Below are 20,335 nucleotides of genomic sequence, written 5' to 3' on the forward strand. Positions count from 1 at the left end.
TGGTGAATGATTCCTTTATCTTAATTTGGATATATAAGTTATGCTGTGCGATCTTTTAGAAATCTTCTCTTATGTAAGAGATGCAGCAAGGTTTTGTATTGGAAGCCACAGAAATGTCTGTGAGAAGATTTAGGATTATACCAGAAATAACAACATATTTGAGAGACCAGAACAATCTTTACTTTGTAAGGTGTCGATTTAAATCCAAACTGTCAAGTAACAAATCCCTTAGGAGACAGCATGTATTGCTGTCATCATACATTGTATTTACTTAATTTTAAGACCTAATAAGGACCACAGTATTCTTTACTACATCCTGAAAAGTAAAACATTCAAGATGGAAAAAAAAGGATGCAACAACAATGATTTTCTTTGCATTTCACCCCAAATACAGTGCAAAACATTTCCTGGAAGACAAAAGAAAAGAAAATCTGATAACCAAGTGTATATTTTTTTGATCCTTTGGTGCAAACTTTGCAAATAGTGACCCAAAAGCCAGTTTCACATAAGAATCGCCGGTGTTTACTCCTGTGGATAACACTGAGCTGATAAGGAGGAACTATCTTGGGAGTGAACAAATTGAAGTTGGTTCATTCGTGCAAGTTCAAAATTATTTCTTTTCTTATCTTCCTTTGCGATTGGTCTGAATAGGTCTGAAAAGGAGAAAGACGTTTTTTCGTGTAGCTGGGAGAGATTAAGCCTTCAAATGGCGTCTAAAATGGCCGGCGAGCGTACCTGCTTCTGGGAAGAAACATGGACTCCTTGATGAAAACTGATCCAGATAACAGGATGTACCAGCAGCTCCCAATGTCATCAGGGCTGGAAGAGAGAAAAGGAAATGCAAATTCAAACACAATACAATGATGGTGAACATTTGGCAGGATGAGGCCCACATGACATTATTATAATAAACAGCAACATGATTTAAAACCTATCTTAAAAATATCTTAAAAATACAAGCAAATAAAAAACTTCAACACAACATCAGAATATTACCTAATGTCAAAGCAATTTCAGCTTTATCTGAAACACAGACAACATACAGTATTTCGAGCTCTGAATGGTCGGTTTGGGAATACAGTGGTTGAAAAGATCCTCATTTATCTCTTGCTGCCTGTAACTCGGCCGCTCCACTGAGACTTCCCGAAGAAGGGAATATCAGCCCTGGGATCTTTAATCCCACTTCCCTAAAAGAGCATTTTCCTCTGGCTGACCAGCTACTGCAAACCAGAGAGCAGCACCCAGATTCAGAAAGCAAAATGTGAACCTACAAAACATGTAATATCTCACAGTTGATTGGAAATGGCAACCTGTCTGTGCGTCAGAACTGGAAAAACACACTCATTACCATTTTACCATGTGAAATAATCCTTGATTTTGTGTTTCATTTAGAAGCTGATCTGAGAATTTCCTGAACATACTGAAACTCTCTAACGGGGCGTAGTGCTGGAAACACACTGAGCTGCTGGCTGAGGGAGGGGAGAGTTCAGCGTAAGCAAAATCCAAAAGCTGCTAAGTCAAGTGTTATTCTGGTGTCAGCAAACTTCCAAGAATCACCCATTGCATTTGGTTTCTGGATGTAACACGACTCAAGGAAACCGTTTTGACAAGATGTTTACCGTACATACATTTGCCAAAAAGAAGAGAAAAAAACTTTCATCACTGCAAAAACAAAAAAGCATAAAAGCAGAGTTCCCAAAGCTGTCTGAAGGGATTATACCATAATAATACTGTCTATGTATTGTCTATATGATATATATTATATAGCATATATACAGGACTGTCTCAGAAAATTAGAATATTGTGATTTTCTGTAATGCAAAAATGTCATACATTCTGGATTCATTACAAATCAACTGAAATATTGCAAGCTTTTTATTATTTTAATATTGCTGATCATGGCTTACAGCTTAAGAAAACTCAAATATCCTATCTCAAAAAATTAGAATATTCTGGGAGTCTTAATCTTAAACTGTAAGCCATAATCAGCAATATTAAAATAATAAAAGGCTTGCAATATTTCAGTTGATTTGTAATGAATCCAGAATGTATAACATTTTTTTTTAAATTGCATTACAGAAAATAAAGAACTTTAATATTCTAATTTTCTGAGACAGTCCTGTATTGTCTGTGTCTTGTCATACATTGACAAAAGCATTTATAACAATATAATTAGCTTTCTTTTGCATCTTCTTTTATTTCTGTATTCGTCGGGAAAAGGCAGATTCAAACTCTTGTCAGATTTAGATTGAACTTCTTGTCATTGCTGCAACGTTAGAGACTTAGTCCTTGCATTTTATTAACACAGTGATCAGTGTTAATGTTGCGAGGTGTTGGACAAATATGGCCTGTTACACCTTCAGCATCACAGACGCATCACTCCTGATTTCTAATCCCTGCACAGATGTATTCAAGTTCAACATCGTTAGTCTTTATGGATACCGAAATAGGATTGATTGGTCTGGAAAGCTGCGCAAGCAAGGCTTCTGTGTGCATCTTTTAGTGGATGTAAGTGGTGGGGTTCGAGTATAAACAAATAGGAAGCACTGCTTTACCAAATTTACGGTAACATCTCCCATATCTACGTGTTTTGTGCCAGTATGGTGACTAAAAAGTGAAAGTGAAAGGGAGACAATACAAGAAATAGGTAAGTTGAAGATCGGGACCGATAAGTGAACGGATAACGTCTCATCTACTTCACCATCAGCCACACGGAAACATGTAGACAAGGAAATGAGACATTACCATCAAACTAAACTCAGACTAACCCTCGGATGATGCAACGGCCTAATTAATAAAACAGCACTAGTAAACAAGTACACACACGGTAAACACTGTACACAGAAGACCTTTCATACAAAACTCAAACTTGTTACAGTTTTACGTCCTACTTGGGAATCTTCGGTCTAATCAAGGAACATCAAAGTTCAACTGTGTATATTTTGCATAAGCACAAACAACTCCCTGCATATAATTCTCAGAAATTAAATATAAAAGGAATCACGCTGTAATTGGGCCATGCTTGTTAGGTTGAAAGGATAGCATGGATTTTTAAAGGCGTTGCTTTTGTTTCCCTTCCCATGTTGCTGATCTCCCAGCGTTCGCTGCTTCCGCGAGGATTGCACCGTGGTAAGCTCCCAAGGCCGAAACCTCTAAGCTTGGAACAGTTTATGCAGGATTATCAAAGAGCCTGCGGATCTTAACCTACTCTGTAAACAAATTGCAAATGTTTGCTTTCATCGACATGTAATCCAGAGAGGCAAAAGTGCAAACATGATGTGCAACTCTTCTAACATTGCTTCTTTACGCAAACGAGATCTGCAAGCTCCTTATGCCTTTTCATGTGGTTTCATTAAAACTGAAGAGTGTGTGTTTTTTCTAGACCTCATTTAAAATGTAACATCTGGTAAAGCTTTGATGGACAACATTTTGAAAATGTCATTTTAAGACACTTTTACTCTGATGCCTCTTGTCAATCAACGATGTTGCTTAACAGCCTTTTGGCAGCAAAGAGGAAGAAAAAAAAAAATCAGAGAAGGAAGACGCATGATGTGTATAATCTTTATCTGGTCAAAGAAACTGACATGACATGAAGGCAGAACATCTGAGATTGGTGGACAAAAACACCACAAGCTGGAAAGTAACTGGGTTTGTTTTTCTTTTTGATATAACAACCATTTGTTCCAGTTTGTAGCGACTCGTGGTATAACTATCACTATCATTTTACAACAGGTCATAATCACGGTCATGAAAACATAATCAAGCAAGACTAAAGACGCTTTACTTATTGAATGTATTAAGCCAATATTTTGACTTTTAAATACTGTTAATAAAGTATAATTACTATTGTACTCATCTTTAAAGGAAATGTGATAGGATTCACAGGATTTTCTTATAAATGACATGATTTACTTGCACCTGCATTGCTCAACTCACACATTACAGGTTGTTAATTGCTTCTGAAGAGATAGTGAACATGAAAAATGGACGACTTTTGTCTTTGATACTAATAAAGCCAATAAGCTCAGGAAATAAGAACAGTAATTCAAAGTCTTTGTGAGGAAATTCACTGCAAGACAGTAAATGTTTCCCAAAATATAAAACTTGAAAAGTGTAGAGGGACATTTATGACATCACTATGAATAAATTACACATTTACTGGCTCTTAGTCATATATACATAATCTGAAGTAGCTAAATCTGCCATTGATTTTGTGATAAATGTATAGCATTGGCTTCACAGCAAATTTGAATGGCTGTTTTGAATGTTGGTTTTTTTGCAAAACACCTCAAATTGTCTGTTTAGCTCTCGCTGTTTTGAAATGCCAGCTCTTCACAAGACATGAATGTTTGCTTATGGCACTGAAATGAGACTTGCAGGGTCTCTGGTGTTAATAAGGCAGCAGCTTGAGTTATTAAGTGATTATCGCGGTGAATTTTCACCTGCTGTAAGTGAGACTTTTTAATTGAAACCAGGGGGGGAAAAGAAAAAGGAAAGCAGTGACCAGTTATGCATCAGCAAGGTGAGACTGGTTTTTTTCTCACATAAAAAGGTGAAGAACTGGTGCTTTTTTTATAAATGTGCTTCAACGCATACATAAATTTACACTGAATGTCGTTAGCTGACAATTTTTTTTTTTCTTCAATCACCGAGAACAAAGCGACACTCTTCTTTCCTTCTCTCTAAACGCCTCCTTGGAGAACTAATGATGCTGTGGACAGCACAGCCTACTGACACAAAGTAAAATCTCACTTCACTCCTTTGAAAACCACCCCCCCCTCCTTTCTTTCCTTCTTTTTCACCCTTTCTTGTCTAGCTCAAGCCTTCCTACATCCAAGCTCCCTTCCTTTCATGGCTTCTCTTGGCATTGCTGAAACAGCATGAAAAAAAAAACTGTTCAATTATTAAGTGCTGGCATGTAACAATTGAGGAAAAGCGCCTCACAAGTAGAGGAGGAGTTGATACGGTGCTAAGAAAATAGGAGACGGACCACTCTGTGAAGGGCTTGACTGATCTGGGCCATGCAGACTGGAAGCAGTAGCTGAATGCTGAATAGCATCAACTGAAACTCCCACAGGGAAGTTTTCAGCAGCAGTTATACGAGGACCACATAGGTGGTGGTGGGAAAAAAATCAGTTATTTTGTTAAGATATCATTATAATCTTTATTTATCCAGGAGAAGTTTCACTGAGGCGGGTCCATTTTGCAAGATTTTCCTGGTCACAACAGCACAGTTAGAACAGTACACAACTAGGCCTGTGTTAAAAAATCGATTTCCCAATTCTAAAATTGATTCATATCCCAAAAAAGGAATGTTTTGTTGGACACGAGAATAACTGGTGCCATGTTTTTGCCTTTAAATATGTTTAAAGGTATGAACACATTAAAGTGTTGAGTTAAAAAAATGCTAAAAACCAAATGCTCAAAAATTAAAAACCAAAATAGACCGAAAAAGGAACAAATAAAAATGGAATGTGGGAAAAAATAAAACCGATTTCATCCGTCTCTGTTTGCTGCCCTGGATCTGTTTGATAATTCTGCCCCGCGATGTTTCTGAAAGCAGTTCTATCAGCATTCTGGGAGCTGATTGGTCCTTACAGCATCATTAGCTGCCAACACTTGCTGTTTAATCTCAATATAATACTAGTAGTAATATTTTGCATAACTACAGTCATATAATTCATGCAACAGCTCAAAAAACAGTTATTTAATATCACTAACCCAAATCAATATTGGAATCGAATCGAATCAAATCTTGATAATCGATTCTGAATCTTAAGAATCGGAATCGAATCGAATCTTGACATTTGAATGGATCCCCAGCCCTAGTTAGAACAGTACACACCATGGGCTGGGTTTACTCTGCACGGTTCAGGTGACCCAATTCCCCCTCCCAAAAAAGGAAGCATTAGAATTTGCTGGAGTGCGTCTGAAAGGTTGAGAGTCGAAAAAAGCTAAATAAGTAAAGCTGTTGTCGTCAACAACAACAAAAACGGGGGTTAAAGTGAGTGCAGACAATTAGGAGTTTCAAGACCAAGCAGGAATACTGGCATGCAAATTTAGAAGCCCTGAACAACAAGAAATTGTATTTCAAGTTGTTATTGTTATGCAGCTTTCACCATACGATTCTCAAGAGACTCAATGTCACAATAGTGTTGGTGATGTTATAAAATGAAGCCTGCAATTTTTCAAGACTCCAACAAACACAGTGAGTGGGTGGGAGACAAAGGAGTGTGTTGGTCAACATTTTAGAAATACAGAGTAAAAATGCAGTGGCAGAGCAACCGCAGAGGCGAGTACTTGAGATTTTATGTAATCACACTAAATATTTCCTTTAAAACACACCATGAAATGACCGACTCGTTTTTTTTTTTCTGCCTTTATCAAATGATACGTGTCAAATGACTACTGTTTCCTTTCCAGTACCACTAAAACTGTACAGTTTGTTCTGAAATGCATAAAGCCTGTAACTGCGATGCCCCCCCTCCTGTTTCTGAAGGCAACCAGCTTCACATTGTCACAGGGAACAGGAGCTGCACGAGGGGGGCGACTTTCCGACAGCTGCTGCGGGTGAGACTCAGCCAGAGGTGAAAGTATCGCAGGCTGCAAACTTGAGCATTTCCAGAATATCTTTCATGGATCATTTCTTTCTTTTATTCAAAATGGAGAAGCAAGCGAGGGAATATATAAATAAATTAATGCTTATTCTGAATAAGGACTTTGGTTGTTGTAAGTTTTTTGGTATTCTGCTTTTATCTGATTCATGCGTTTCACCTGTGACCCCTTTTGTCTTCAAAACTGTTGACTTATTTCTGAATCCGGCTATAGTTAATGGAAAATGTACCCTAGTAACTCAAACAGCCGTGTATCACTGGAGTTAAAGACCTTCAACCCTCCTGAAATCTACTGGTTCTGCAGATTTATACTTGTGGAAAATTCACTTGAACCACACTCGACCAAAATAGGTCACAGGTCAAGGGTTGTGTTGCACAAATTAGCCACGAGGATTCAGATAACTTGAAGAGGTTAAAGGCCAAGAAGTGGATGCTAACCCTCTTGAGCAGGCACTAAACACGGCAGCAGGTCAGCTTCCATCTCCGGAGAGGCCAGTGTGGAATTCCTGGGTGGTAAATCCTGTGGTCATGTGAGTTTAAGACGCCATGGCTCCCAACCGCTATTAATCGTGTTTCCATTACCCCTGGATTTGTGCAAAAGACAAAATCGCAAAGAAAGATTTGGAATTGCATCTAGCTCGAAAAAACTGCCAAATATCGCAAAAACCTTTTTACGTGTTCATACGGTAGTTTTTCAGACGTCTCAATAATCTAGTTTATCGCAAAAGTGCCATGGTGCATGAACAGACGTCTAGCAGGATGATATACGGAGAGTTATGGGGAAATGGAAGGGAAACTGCCCTTACAACGAAAAACACCATACAGGACTGTCTCAGAAAATTAGAATATTGTGATAAAGTTATTTTCTGTAATGCAATTAAAAAAACAAAAATGTCATACATTCTGGATTCATTACAAATCAACTGAAATATTGCAAGCCTTTTATTATTTTAATATTGCTGATTATGACTTACAGTTTAAGATTAAGATTCCCAGAATATTCTAATTTTTTGAGATATGATATTGGAGTTTTCTTAAGCTGTAAGCCATGATCAGCAATATCAATATACAGTAATAAAAGGCTTGCAATATTTCAGTTGATTTGTAATGAATCCAGAATGTATGACATTTTGGTTTTTGTGATTGCATTACAGAAAATCACAATATTCTAATTTTCTGAGACAGTCCTGTATAGACAGACCCCCTACATGGTGTACTTTATCACAGATTCAGAGTTTTGCTCATCTTTAGCAAAAAAAAAAGTGTAATGGAAACGCAACTACTGATAGATTGGATAAGGAGTGAGGGGGTTGTAAACTAAAATAATTCTTATGGATTTAATCTACCACTGTTGCTGTTTGCAGTAAAGGAAATATGCACAATCTTACACATGCAGACCCAGGATGTTGTTCTATGTTGGCGCCCAAACAGCAATCTAGTCTTGAAGACTAGATTCTTGTTGAGAGTGCGATTATTTTGAGATCATCTGTGTATTAAAAATTCCCCAATAAAAGCTACCTCTGAAACCATAATTTGCATAGACATTAAGCTATTTTTGCATGTGTTGAATTGTTGAATCACGACTTTTTATTATGGGGAATCTGTGCTTTAAGGGTGTGTTCGTATATGGCACAAGCAAGCAGACAGAGGGCCATTGCAGAGGTCTCAGACCCGCTACTGGATGGGGTTATAACCTCTCTCATAGCTCTTCTGTGGTGCCTTTTGATGCCTTTTCATTCCAAGTGCTCAAGCCATGTCATTTAATAATGAGACTTTTGAAAATTCCCCCCATTGACCTTCATTCTGATGAATATCACAGCCATTGTTTTCAGCAATAAAGATGCAACAATAGGCAGTTAAAAGCTTGGTTGTTTTTCTTCCCCCTCAGAGGACCTGATTAAGTTCATCCAGACGAAGAAACCCAACCTGATCCTCTGCTGTTTAATACCCAGCTCTTATCAGATGGAGCCCTGACCGAGTTTTAGCACATTCAAGCATGCAAACACTGACAGACAAACACACACACACACAGCTGCAAACAAACAGCTGTGCCATTGTAACTAGAAACAAAAAACACCAAGAAATAAAACTGCATGAGCATAACAGCACAGCAAATTAAATGATAAGAAAATCACCTGCTGTGGATCTGCAGAGGTAAATTAAAATACAGGCTGTTCTGAACAATGTCATCTCTTTGGCCTTCAGTTTACCCAATCAGCACGAGCCAAGTTGAATGTCTGATTATTGACACCTGAACGTGTTAATGCAAAACACTGGTAAAATGTCACTATAGGTGTAAAATGTCTAGGCATTGGCCTCTGAGATCCAAAACACAGATAAAAAGGGTTGCCCATGATGCCGTAAAAGAGGACCTAATTTTTGACTGGGCTATAATTGGCTTCAGTTTTGCTAGAAAAGGACCAGGAAAGCATGCCGTCCGTTCAGGGGCCCTCTAGTCCCGATAGCCTTTAGTGAAATCCAAATGTGCCTAGTGTTTACTAAGCCTCTGTACCTCCAAGTGGGCTTCTAATGAGGTGCTGACTCCTCCACATCATCCCCCAAAACACACACACAAAGATCAGCAGGCAGGAAGAAGGGACAATGGACTCCCTCCCCTCGCCCCTGGAGACACTAACTGGGTTAATTAACTGTTAATTCTCACTGTGGTGTCAAAAAGACATCAACTTGTGAGCAGTCAAACATTATGTGTGTGTTTATGTGCCCACCACTGTTAGTGCAGCCTTTGAAAGTGGATCCAAACACAGTGAGAGAAGCTCTCTGGAATCTGCCAATATGACTCTGATCAAACTAACCGGCCACAAAATGCGGCACCAAGGAGGAAGCTTACGAGTGGGACTAATAAGGTTGCTCCCCCCTGAGGGAAATGTTTTCAGGAGCCCTTATATGTCGAGCTTTTCAGTCCACAGTTGAACTGATATTGTCACTTGATCCTTTTTTCTTTGGAAAAAGTGTTTTTCAACACACATACACACCCTTTCATCAGGGAGTCATTTAACCACTTTTTTGCGTTATGAGCATTTGTTTTCATTTGTCTTTAACTGCACGGCTCTGCTGTGTGTGTGCAGCCAGCAGGTTCCAGGTCATCAATAACAATGAGTTGCTGTCTGAGGGTCAATGCTTTCTGATCACAGACTAGGAACCCTGTTAGACTCACTTCTTCATGTGCTGCTGCTGCTGCAGATGGGAACATGTGACCCAATATCATCAATGTCGATCTACACACACGTATTGACACCAATACGGATCCACACACTGTGTTACTTACTAGTAAAGCACTTCGTTGGCCTCGTGCCTCTCGTAACGCACCGTCTCACACATCATCCTGCAGGGACAGACAGCAGAGAGAGGAGCATTTAGAGAATAACAGGCAGAGATAACAACTTTACTTTATTTGACAGTCGGTTAACAAAAACACATGTGAAGCAAAGCAGCAGATTAAAACTAAAGCAAAAGTGCAACTTTTTGCTCCAAAATTGCTCGAAGTGCGAAGGCCCTACTGTATCTGTAGGAATTTTTATTCTTTTTCTTATTATTTTTCTTCTGACGAAAGGAGCCTTTTTGCCCCCCTAAACGTGCCCAAAAAGTCACCAAATTTTGCACGCAAGCCAGGCCTGGCGAAAAATTTGATATTTAATGGTTTGCGTTAATGGATGTGGCAAAATGGCTCAACAGCGCCCCCTAGAAAACTTTGTGCCTCAAGCCCCACAATACGGTTAGACGTACATGCACGATAATCGGTACACACCTGTATCAGGTCGCAACTTAAAGAAAAGTCTCTAGGCGCCATGGCTGAAACCGAACAGGAAGTCGGCCATTTTGAACATTCTGAATTAATCGCGTAATTTTGGAGCAATTTTACACTGCTGAAGACATGAAAAAGGAAATGGGGATACCGATGTCAGTAAAACTGGTGATATTAGAGATTCAATATTTCTGGCAAACCTGTACCACTTTCAGGCAGAAGGCCAAACTCACGAATGTGGCGCTAAGGTGGGATTTCTGAGTGTGTTGAAGATGTTAAATTGAGCACAGCCTACAACCCACCCGTGTATGAACATTGGTAATCCTTCAAAACGTTTCGTGTTTAACACACAGCAGCTTCAGACTTGGCAAGTAGTTGAAATAGGAAAAGTTGCTGTGTTGCATATCACACGAATAATCTTCACAATTCATCCGCGCGCTCATTCGGGAACAAGGCAAATTTGGAAAAAGCAGATGGCGAGAGACCTGAACATATTAGGCCTCCATATCAACGGGTGTTTGCAGATCAGCTCCCGGTCCTGACTGCTCACAGTCCTGCAGCTCAGTGTTTTCATTTAATGGTATGTAAATATCTGTCTGAATGGTCAGAGTTTTGCCAAACCGCTGTGTTGCAAACTGTTAAATTAACAGGCTTTGTGTCCATAAGCAGTTTTGGTCACTTACTACATTCCCGAGTTAAATTTGACCACATTCCCAAGCAGAAATGATGTGTTGCAAGTGCCTTATTACTGGGAATGTTTGTTAAATTGAAATGTATGCTCAAATTTATGCCGGGAGTATATAGTTAAGAACTAAATCTGAGTCATTCCAGTTTTCAAACAAATATATTTAACTCTGCTCTACTGTAATTAGATTATGCTGATATTTGGCAATATCCTCAACAGAATAAGATTAACTTTCTTGGTTTGCTTTGCAGCACAAACATTGTTTGCCATTTTGCAATTGCAACTAACATCTTTTAAAAGCGTTTCTGTTATCATATCGCTGCCAATCACCTTATTAATGTCAATTTCTTTTCACCTCAACAGCTTGTTATTATTCAATGTACTTTAGTACAACACACTTGCTGTCGCAATTCACGCTCGGGCTGACTTTGGAGTCACGCGTCTGTTTGTTTGTGCCTCTGCACGAAAATAGGTGACATTTATCTAGGTCAGATAAACAATAACCGAGAAAAGAAAAGTGACTCACTGTGCACGAGTTTCACTGTACAGAAACTTGTACATCCCCTTCACTCCCATTAGCACAACATTGCTTCAGTTTTTTAAATATTAAATGTTACGGTGAAACAGATATTTCATCATATAGTTTTCAATGTTTAAAATCCAAGAGTTTATTTGGTAAAACAGGTATTTTGCATTTGTTTTGTAACCTTAAACGTCAGGCCTCTTTTTTTTCTGTTTTTTTTTTTTTTTTTTTTAATCAAACCATTTTCCTCAAGTGTCCAAAACATCGTTATGTCACATTTGTCTTCTGCAGAGACATTTCTATGGCGAGTGCTTCGCTATCACACCTATTGTCCCCTACAGTGAACAACAACTGATAAGCAGTTCTGCATCAAAAACAACTGTGGACTTGCATTCTTAGCACAAAAACACAATCCATACTCTTAAAAAAACAACAATATGCTTTGAAAAAAAAGAGCCACAGAAGGAAAAACAAAACTTTCCTCCTCCCACATACAAAACGGTGAGAAAGAAAAGAACTTCACATAATCCCACAGATCGTGGGATGCCTGGCTGGTATTTTTTTACTTGTTTCAGTGCAGTAAAGAGCTGGCGGGAGTTGTGGGCCGGTCTGTGGGACCACGGGGACATTCCTCGGGATCCAAACAGGGAAGGGGAGCGGGGTTAGTGTTGGCTGGGAGGCCTCTGGAGGGTCACACACTGGAATGTTCTAGCTCACGGGTCATGCACTGCTACATTGTTCCCTCGCTGACATAATCCCTACGTATGCACACAAACCGTGCAGGGAAAAAAACTGTTTGGACAGTCTATGTGAGAAGGACGGTCTAACGCAGCGAATTAGCTAAATCATGTATCAAGAGCAATACAGGACAGTATTTATTTATTTTAAATTAGGGGAAGGCTTTCTCGATTTCCTGGTCAGAGCCTGCCTTCATACTCAAAGTTTCAGTTTTTCGTGTAAATCTGCTCTGTTGCCCCCTCTTAAGCGCTGTTGTTTGCTCAGGTAAAGTGTTACTAAAACCCCTGCTCTTTGGTTTGAGCCCCTTCAGTTCACGCTCAGATTGCTTTTGTGCGTCCACAAAATGACATGACGTTGATGTTACTGTCTCCTTCTACATGCACTTATTTTATTTGACAGCGTTCCCTCCAGACAAGCACTGCCTCCAACATGGATCACCCTAGTCACTAAAGTACATCATCGTTATATCATCATTATGCTGCTGTTTGGAAGCAAATCTGCAGTTAAGGCCTCTGTCTGGATGGTTTATCACATAATGGTTTCAAATTGCTTTATAATCTCTCCAAGACAGATCTTAACAGCATTTAAACAGATTCTGCAGGAATTAAAGGTGCTAAATGTCAGTTCATCATTTCACAATGTATGTCTCTTAAATATATATATTTTTTTAAATACAGTGGCATTAGTATTAAGTATGTTCATATTACATTGATACCCAAAATTGAATGAGAAAATTATGAGCCACTAAATATATAAGTTAATTTCCAGTATTCTAGTAGTATACATTGCAATAATATGTAGGGTGCAACACACAAAGCTGCACGCACACTTGGCCTCATCATTTGTGTGTTCGCTGGTTAGCTGGTCACCTCTGCTGTAAGCAGTTCTTCCGTTCATTAACGTGAAAACTAAAGTGCCTTTATCAGAAATTCATTGAAGTTAAAGGGGACCTATTATGGCATCTAATACCTATTTTAAACAGGCCTTGAATGTCTTAAAAACAAGCTGTTGATTGTTTTTGCTAAATAAATTAGAAATTCAGCCTCTGAACCATGTCTTTATCATCCCATTCTCTAACCTCATTATCTATGTGGGATTCTGAGTGGGCGGGGCTATGATAATGAGGCTCTGTGCTGATTGGCTGCCTGAATGACGCGATACACCGCTATGAAAAAATGGCAGAAGCTCCGGTCGGCGGAGTTAGTTGTGGGTGTGGTTTCACGCATCGGAGGCCAACCGATGTAAATCGCATTTTGGTTACGTAACGACGGGAGAAGAATCTGAACGGCTCATAGAAGCCACATCACACTGGATGGATCATCCGGGCGGCTGTACAGACACTGCAGAATTTGGTTGCTTTCCTCCTTCTCTACGTTGGCAGGCTGAGGGGAGACCACTTTATATATGTTAAAGCAAGAGAAAACATGTTTTTCATAATAGGTCCCCTTTAAGTAAACAAATGAACAAATGAATGAATGAAAATGCACATTTAATCTATGTGATCTGCTAACGACAGTTAACGTGTCATCACATGGAGAGGATAACATAAAGCCGAAACGAGCGGCCAACAAGGACACATCGATATCAGCGTCATCTCTGCCACTTTAGTGGCTCGGACATTTGACAGCTCTGTGTTGCAGCGATCTAAAGGCAAAAGGCAGAAGTTTCATGTGATGCACACAGAAGAAACAGCAAAGACAACGTCTCAAACAGCAAAGCAGAAACTCTCTCACAGCCACAGTAGAATATCTGAGACTGCAGGCAACTTTTTGAGGCGAGGCAGAACAAACAGAAGCAGGACTTCTAATCTGAGGAAAATGCATTGAGAAGTTTTCTTTAGTTTATTGTATTTAGTTAGTTCTTTGGGGGAAGTGGGTGGGGTTGTGGAACAAAGTTAAAGATAATAATAACAACCCTTTATGAATTACTACAGCTCTAAAAACACTAATGTGTTATAAAGCGTATGGACCAAATCTTATAATTATAATATAACTTATAATTTTGAATTTTAATTATACATTTTGTCAATACAAACTTCAAATAAAGTTGAGTGTACAAAGAGCTGAGATTTGTTTATATTTATTTTATTTTTTTATTACACTGTAGCATATGGGGCTAGCTGACACGTGAAAAGCAAATGTTTGGCTTGTACACCTTTGTTTTCCATCAGATGCAGATTTATAACTCAAAAGAATCCTACGTATGTGGACATGATACACATGTGTGCAGCAGACAACACGATGGCAACCATCTGACAGCAAGAAGAAGAGCTACTGTTCTTCATTCTGTTTGGCTGGATAAAACTAAAAGGGCGAAAAGAGAGAAATCTCTGAGGAATGCAGATGTGGAAGGCTCCATAAACGTAAGAGCGTAAATATGGAGCAAAAAAACTAATATCCTGTGTAATTTCTGGCACAGGCACAGACGATTAAGCCTCAAATTAAGAATTGCATGCAAATATCCACATGTTGGGCATTTAACAGGTCGTGAAATTTGCTGGACTGGTCCTCGGAGGAGATGCCTGTTAACAATTCACCGAGCACGCCGCCCAAGCCGCTAATAAATAACCAACACACGAATATTAACAGGACTTGTCTGATGAATGTCAAACGTTTATACAGACCCACTGAATCAAAATGCACGTGCAAGAACACTGCCGTGAACTATTAAATCAATTGTCCTGTAAAATGTCAGGGTCAACTTAGCAAACATCTTGGCATGGACGCACAGCAGCCAACGACAATTACAGAAAATCTCTATCACGCTTTTCCAACAAAGACTAGAAACCATCTTTAACATTGATCATGCTTGATTTTTATTTCATTTTAGGTAAAAAAAACAAAAAAATCCAGCTATTGAGTGGCTGGAGGGCAGAGAGGCAGATGGATTAGAAAACCTGTTTAGATCCAGCAGTATTTGGCCACCGGCTGCAGACATAAACCGTTGAGGTGCACGATGAAGAGTTGTCTTTGCATTGGAGATTCATATAACTGGAATATCTATCTTGAAGTTATTTTAATTGGATATGAAGACACTCACCTCAGCTGGTGCTCCCGTAGGTTGGATAAGGCCTCCATCCCATGGAGATACGAGTAGACAATCTCCAGGTCCTGAGGAAGACGAGCAAAGGTGTTTTCAGTCATTTAGATTTGAACAAAAACATTCAAAACACATATCTCAAGTGAATTTCTTGAATCAGGTGGGTAGAAACGGATAGGACTTGTTCGCTATGTCCTGAAATGTTTAAGGGAAAAGGAAGAAGTGAATAACTGAGAAACAGATTGTCAAATATCTAAAATAATTACTAGATGGCGTTTTAATATGCGACCGCAAGACCACAGTTAACTCGTCAATTGGAAGTAGCCGTTTTTCTCAATGAATGTTGTCTACAACTCTTTGTTTTGTTTGCAACTAGTGAACATTAGCGTGACTCACAAGTGGTGCAAATAAACCAAGGCATTCAATAAAATGCATTCAAGCCTGGCCGAGTTATAACTGCGCATTCACATCAACACTAAAAAATGCTGATCATTCAGGCTAGAGTGGACAAAATGGCCACTCACATGAGAGAAAAACATTTCACAAGCACAGTGACAGTGATTTGTGCAGTTTAACATTGAAAATGATGGCAATAAAACAGCTCGCGGGGAAAAAATAAAGGCGCCGCAATGCACGGCTATAAACTCCCATTCAATTACTTCATCAAGTGACCCAGTGAGTAACTCTCCGACTGTTTGGCCTAAGTCCAAGTCAGAGGTGAAACAAAGTGGCCCTCTCTGAGAGCTGGCAGCCAGCACAGCCGCTCCACTGTCTGCTGCTGCACACTGGACTAGGACTGGTGCTGCAGGACTGGTGGAGGCGACTGGGAGGCCTCTGTCGGCGGCTACTGGAGGTAGATGTGCCGACAGGAGAGTGGAGAGACAACAGGGAGCTTGTGTCAAACACACATACGGGGGAAGCACAGAGAGCAAACAGTCTGTCTCTGGGTTTCTGGGTGCAACAATCACAAGCTTAGTGGGAATTTCAACATGTCAGACCACAAAAGATGAGTTTTGTTTGTGTTTATTTGTTGTCAAAGATGTCTGAAGGGGAAGAAGAGGAGGAGGAGGTGTCAGGAAACCCTCCGTTGTAACTTACTTTGTTTGGCTGATTTGTTGTGGACAAAAAACCAACAAAACACAAAATAATATGATAGCAATTCCAATTCTGTTGATTTTCAGTCAAAAGCAATCAATTCATGGAAATACTAATCATGATATACAAAGTGTGGCGGTTTGTGGTCCATTTTGCAGGCTATAAATTAATATTCCCCTTTTTGAAATTAAACAATGGGATTTGTTCTTGTCCCATTTACTTTATACCTTTACAAATTACACACAAAATAGTTTAAAATGACCCTGAGGCTGTCTAGGCCCATTACAGCCCAATGATGCTCTGCCTAACCAAATGTTCAAAGAGTCTGTGGTCAGATACACAAAGGAAATGTGCTGCACCTCAACAGGGTGATGTTTAAACATCTACTGCCACCCAATGGACGAAAGGGGAACTACAACTGAGAACATGTTGCATGCAAAAGGCAAAACGCTACCTCTTGTAACAATTCTGATGGATTTACTGATCTGATGAAAAAACTAACTGTAAAGCATCCTAGTCAGTTAGTAACTACACTAGTTTAGTTTCAAGAGCATATTATATTACCAAGTAAAGCTGCACGTATTTTTCTAAAAGAACGAATGACTGTCATGTGAGAAAGTCCAAGTTAAGAAGAAAAAAATTAATTTGGAGGACTAAATCTTACCAAAAAATGAATAAATCTGCGACACTTATCTTTTTTGGTTTAATTTTGTTCTTTTTTTATTATTATTATTACTAGTGTGGCCTAATTGGCTTTTTACTAACATCACAGTCTCTCAGTCTTTGTAGGCTCCATCCATGAGGTGAAATTTGAAATTATTTGTAAAGGAAGCCGCAATGTTTGTCTGTGTATTTATAATAGATTCGTGGAAAAAGTTAGCCGTTGACTATGAGGCTTCTTGAAGGCACAGTATTTATAAGTATAAACCACATAACTGCAAAAAGACTACTACTTTTTCTAGATGCACAACCACAAATGCAGTCGGCCAAGACTTGTTTCACATCTCTTGCTATTACTTGGAAAAAAAATATACTAAGAGAAAACTATATTTTAATCTTGCACAATAAATATATTCTTTTAAGATAATTAGAAAATGAAAAGCCATCTCTGTAAAACTTAGGATAACAACAAAAAGAAGCAGAAAGACTTTTACTGTAAAAGAAAATAGTGACCTAACCTCAGTCAAGACTCAACAATAACACTAAGAGCAGGACACCACTAGGTGGCAGTGCTGCAGGTTTCTTCCCATCTCCACAGTGACATCACAGCGAATAAACCGGCACCAGTGAGCCACAGACTCACAGGGAGAAATATGCAGAACCATCAATTGTGGCTTCACTCTCAAATATTTCAGATTGACTCTATGGAAAGAACGTAAAGGACCCCGTCTTTTCCACTCCGCGGGCCTTACATATTCTGATTTGGTTTTCTGTTACTGGTTTCATTTCACACTGTGCCAAACACCATCACCACAAAAGTGCCCAGGAAAAGGGAACATGAAAGTTGTACCGCAGAGACAGCAGCCTCACATTCAAAGCCACTTTCAAAACTCATACAAACAAAACTTTAGATCTTTTTTCAATGTTGTTCATTATCTTTGGTTTACATCTGAGCCAAAACTAAAAAAGACTTGCAGAGACTTCAGTTATTCTAAAAGTTAATTTGTATTTTACCCAGCTGAATACCAAAATCAAAAGCAGAGGGTGTTGCGATTTCATTTCTCATATTCTGGCTTGATGTTCATTCACATCTGAAACTGAGAGCAGGGACAAGGAGGAAGGAAGGGGGGGCTTATTGTGCGATTTGAATAAAATACACAGCTTGTTTAAAATGTAGTTTTTTTTTTTTTTTAAATTGCAGCAGCTTGAAGTCCGGAGCTACACCAATAACACCATCTAATCCGCGGCCCTTCCTGTGCCAAACTAATCCTTCCAGGAACACAGGTGCCCCCCCAGGAGGAAAAACATACCAAGATGCTGTTCCAGATAAAACCTTGGAGAAAAACTTCAAGGCTGATTGTGCAAAACCATGGCTGGCGTTCCTTACATACCAGCGACACACTGGCAATCAAACTTTTGGTAAACACTCGTTTCCTTGACGCAGCGAAATATGTCACGGCTTCACACCTTCGTTCGTAAGACAGATGGTAGCGTTGCAATGCAGCCAGACAAGTGGAGGCATTTCCTCTCCAGGATGCCAAATAAACAATAGCAGGCTTTGTCTTCCCTGTTTGGGCCCCGTAAAAAACACGCTCAGTGGCGACGCCGTCCTCCATTTCCCGCCCCTTGCGTTGGGCCCCAGAGGGAGACGGTGCAGCGCCGGGCCCGCTGCCAGCGCTGAGTGGCAAAGCTCTCAGTGGGCAAACAGAGGTGAAGGAAGCCGAGACTGCTCCCGCAGCGTTCACTGACATTTACGAGAAATGAAAAGTAACCGGTTCAAAAGTATGTTATGACACTGTAAAGTTATAAAAAAAAAAAAAAAAAAAAAAAAAAAAAAAAAAAAGATAAATATGGAGTCAGACGTTACAGCCGACTGCCTGCTGAATTTATATGGCTGCATAAAACACTTATTAAACATGAATAAACATGTAGATATGTACATTTAATAGTATATATAGACGTATATTATGGATATAGATATGTTATATGTAGGTATGTATATGATATATTGAGTTGTATTATACGTACAGCATTTGTGTATCTATACCTCTATTCATATATATTGATTTATAGTTATATGTAGATATGTCAATATATAGATGTATAGTAATTTTTATGTATATAATTGGCGGTAAATATATAAACCAGTGTATATATAGCTTATCTACTCTTATATAGTTATACCATTGCTGTCTATTGTTCTCTATCATATTGTAGTATTATAGTAAAGTAATGATAATGTAATACTATGCATTATAATTACTTCTATTATTACATAGATACATAGCACAACTAAATGCTGGGCGTTTGTTTTGTTTTCTTTTGTTTTTGCTTTGATTTTCACTATATTTATATATACATATAATTGAGTATTATATCACTGTATTGAACAGTTATTAAAGTAGGGATGGGTGTTTTATAAGTAAGCTTATTGAAACTCGTCTTGTTATATGTAAGAATGTATGTAAGATTCAGGTGTAGGACTCCATAAGTCTTTACTTCAATCCTACTCCGTTTCGAGCATGTTGGTGGATCCGTGAGGTCTGCCCAAGAGCTGTACACGTATAAAATCTTCAACTCTAAATCTAAATTATTTTCATTGTTTCCTAAAAAAAATGGCTCGTTCCGTCTATATGAGGCTGTCACAAATTTCCAGAACCAATTTTGTAAAAATGCAGTAAAATCTTCACATATACTGATCTGAATAACCTAAACAAAATGTCTAATTTAAGTATTTGTAAATATTAATTCAGCAGCTCTGAATCATTTGTAACTACAGTATGAGAAATCCCCCCACTTTTCTTATCTCTTCACGCCACAGTATCTGTTCACCAGATAGGAGGCTTTTCTCACTGGGCCCTTTATTGTGGCACAAATGGTCAATCCATTTATTCATTTGGGTCTGGCTGAGAGCAGATAGCAGACCTCTGCATTCATCCATCACCCGCTGCACACAAACATCAAAGAGAGAGGCTAAAACATTTCAAAAACAAAGGGACACTGTGGGAGAGATAAAAAAAGAGGCCCAGGTAGGGAAGTGAAGGACATTACTGATGGCCTTAGTGTCAGAAAGATGTGCAGATATCAGTTTTTGATGTGCATGTTGGATTTGAAATTCAAAATTAACCACTTATTTAAAAGCAAACATGACTGAAATTAAATATCATGCTTATCATTAAAACAATGTAACAAAGAATAGAAAAACGGTAAACTTTGGT

The 20,335-nt window shown here is 38.9% G+C and overlaps 1 protein-coding gene across 8 annotated transcripts in view; it reads right to left on the reverse strand.

The window, feature by feature from the left end:
* LOC133446751 (rap guanine nucleotide exchange factor 2-like) overlaps nucleotides 1–20,335 on the reverse strand; it is a 133,217-nt gene that overhangs the window by 84,623 nt on the left and 28,259 nt on the right. For all 8 annotated transcript variants that reach the window (XM_061724810.1, XM_061724806.1, XM_061724804.1 and 5 more), the window contains exons 2-4: nucleotides 15,363–15,433; nucleotides 9,901–9,957; nucleotides 736–819 (exon numbers count right to left, since the gene is read on the reverse strand). In XM_061724810.1, the coding sequence (XP_061580794.1) occupies nucleotides 736–819; nucleotides 9,901–9,957; nucleotides 15,363–15,433 (212 nt within the window). The remainder of the gene's footprint in view (nucleotides 1–735; nucleotides 820–9,900; nucleotides 9,958–15,362; nucleotides 15,434–20,335) is intronic.

This window comes from Cololabis saira, chromosome 7 (assembly GCF_033807715.1).
Source record: "Cololabis saira isolate AMF1-May2022 chromosome 7, fColSai1.1, whole genome shotgun sequence".
In the NCBI taxonomy this organism is placed as follows: Eukaryota; Metazoa; Chordata; class Actinopteri; order Beloniformes; family Belonidae; genus Cololabis; species Cololabis saira.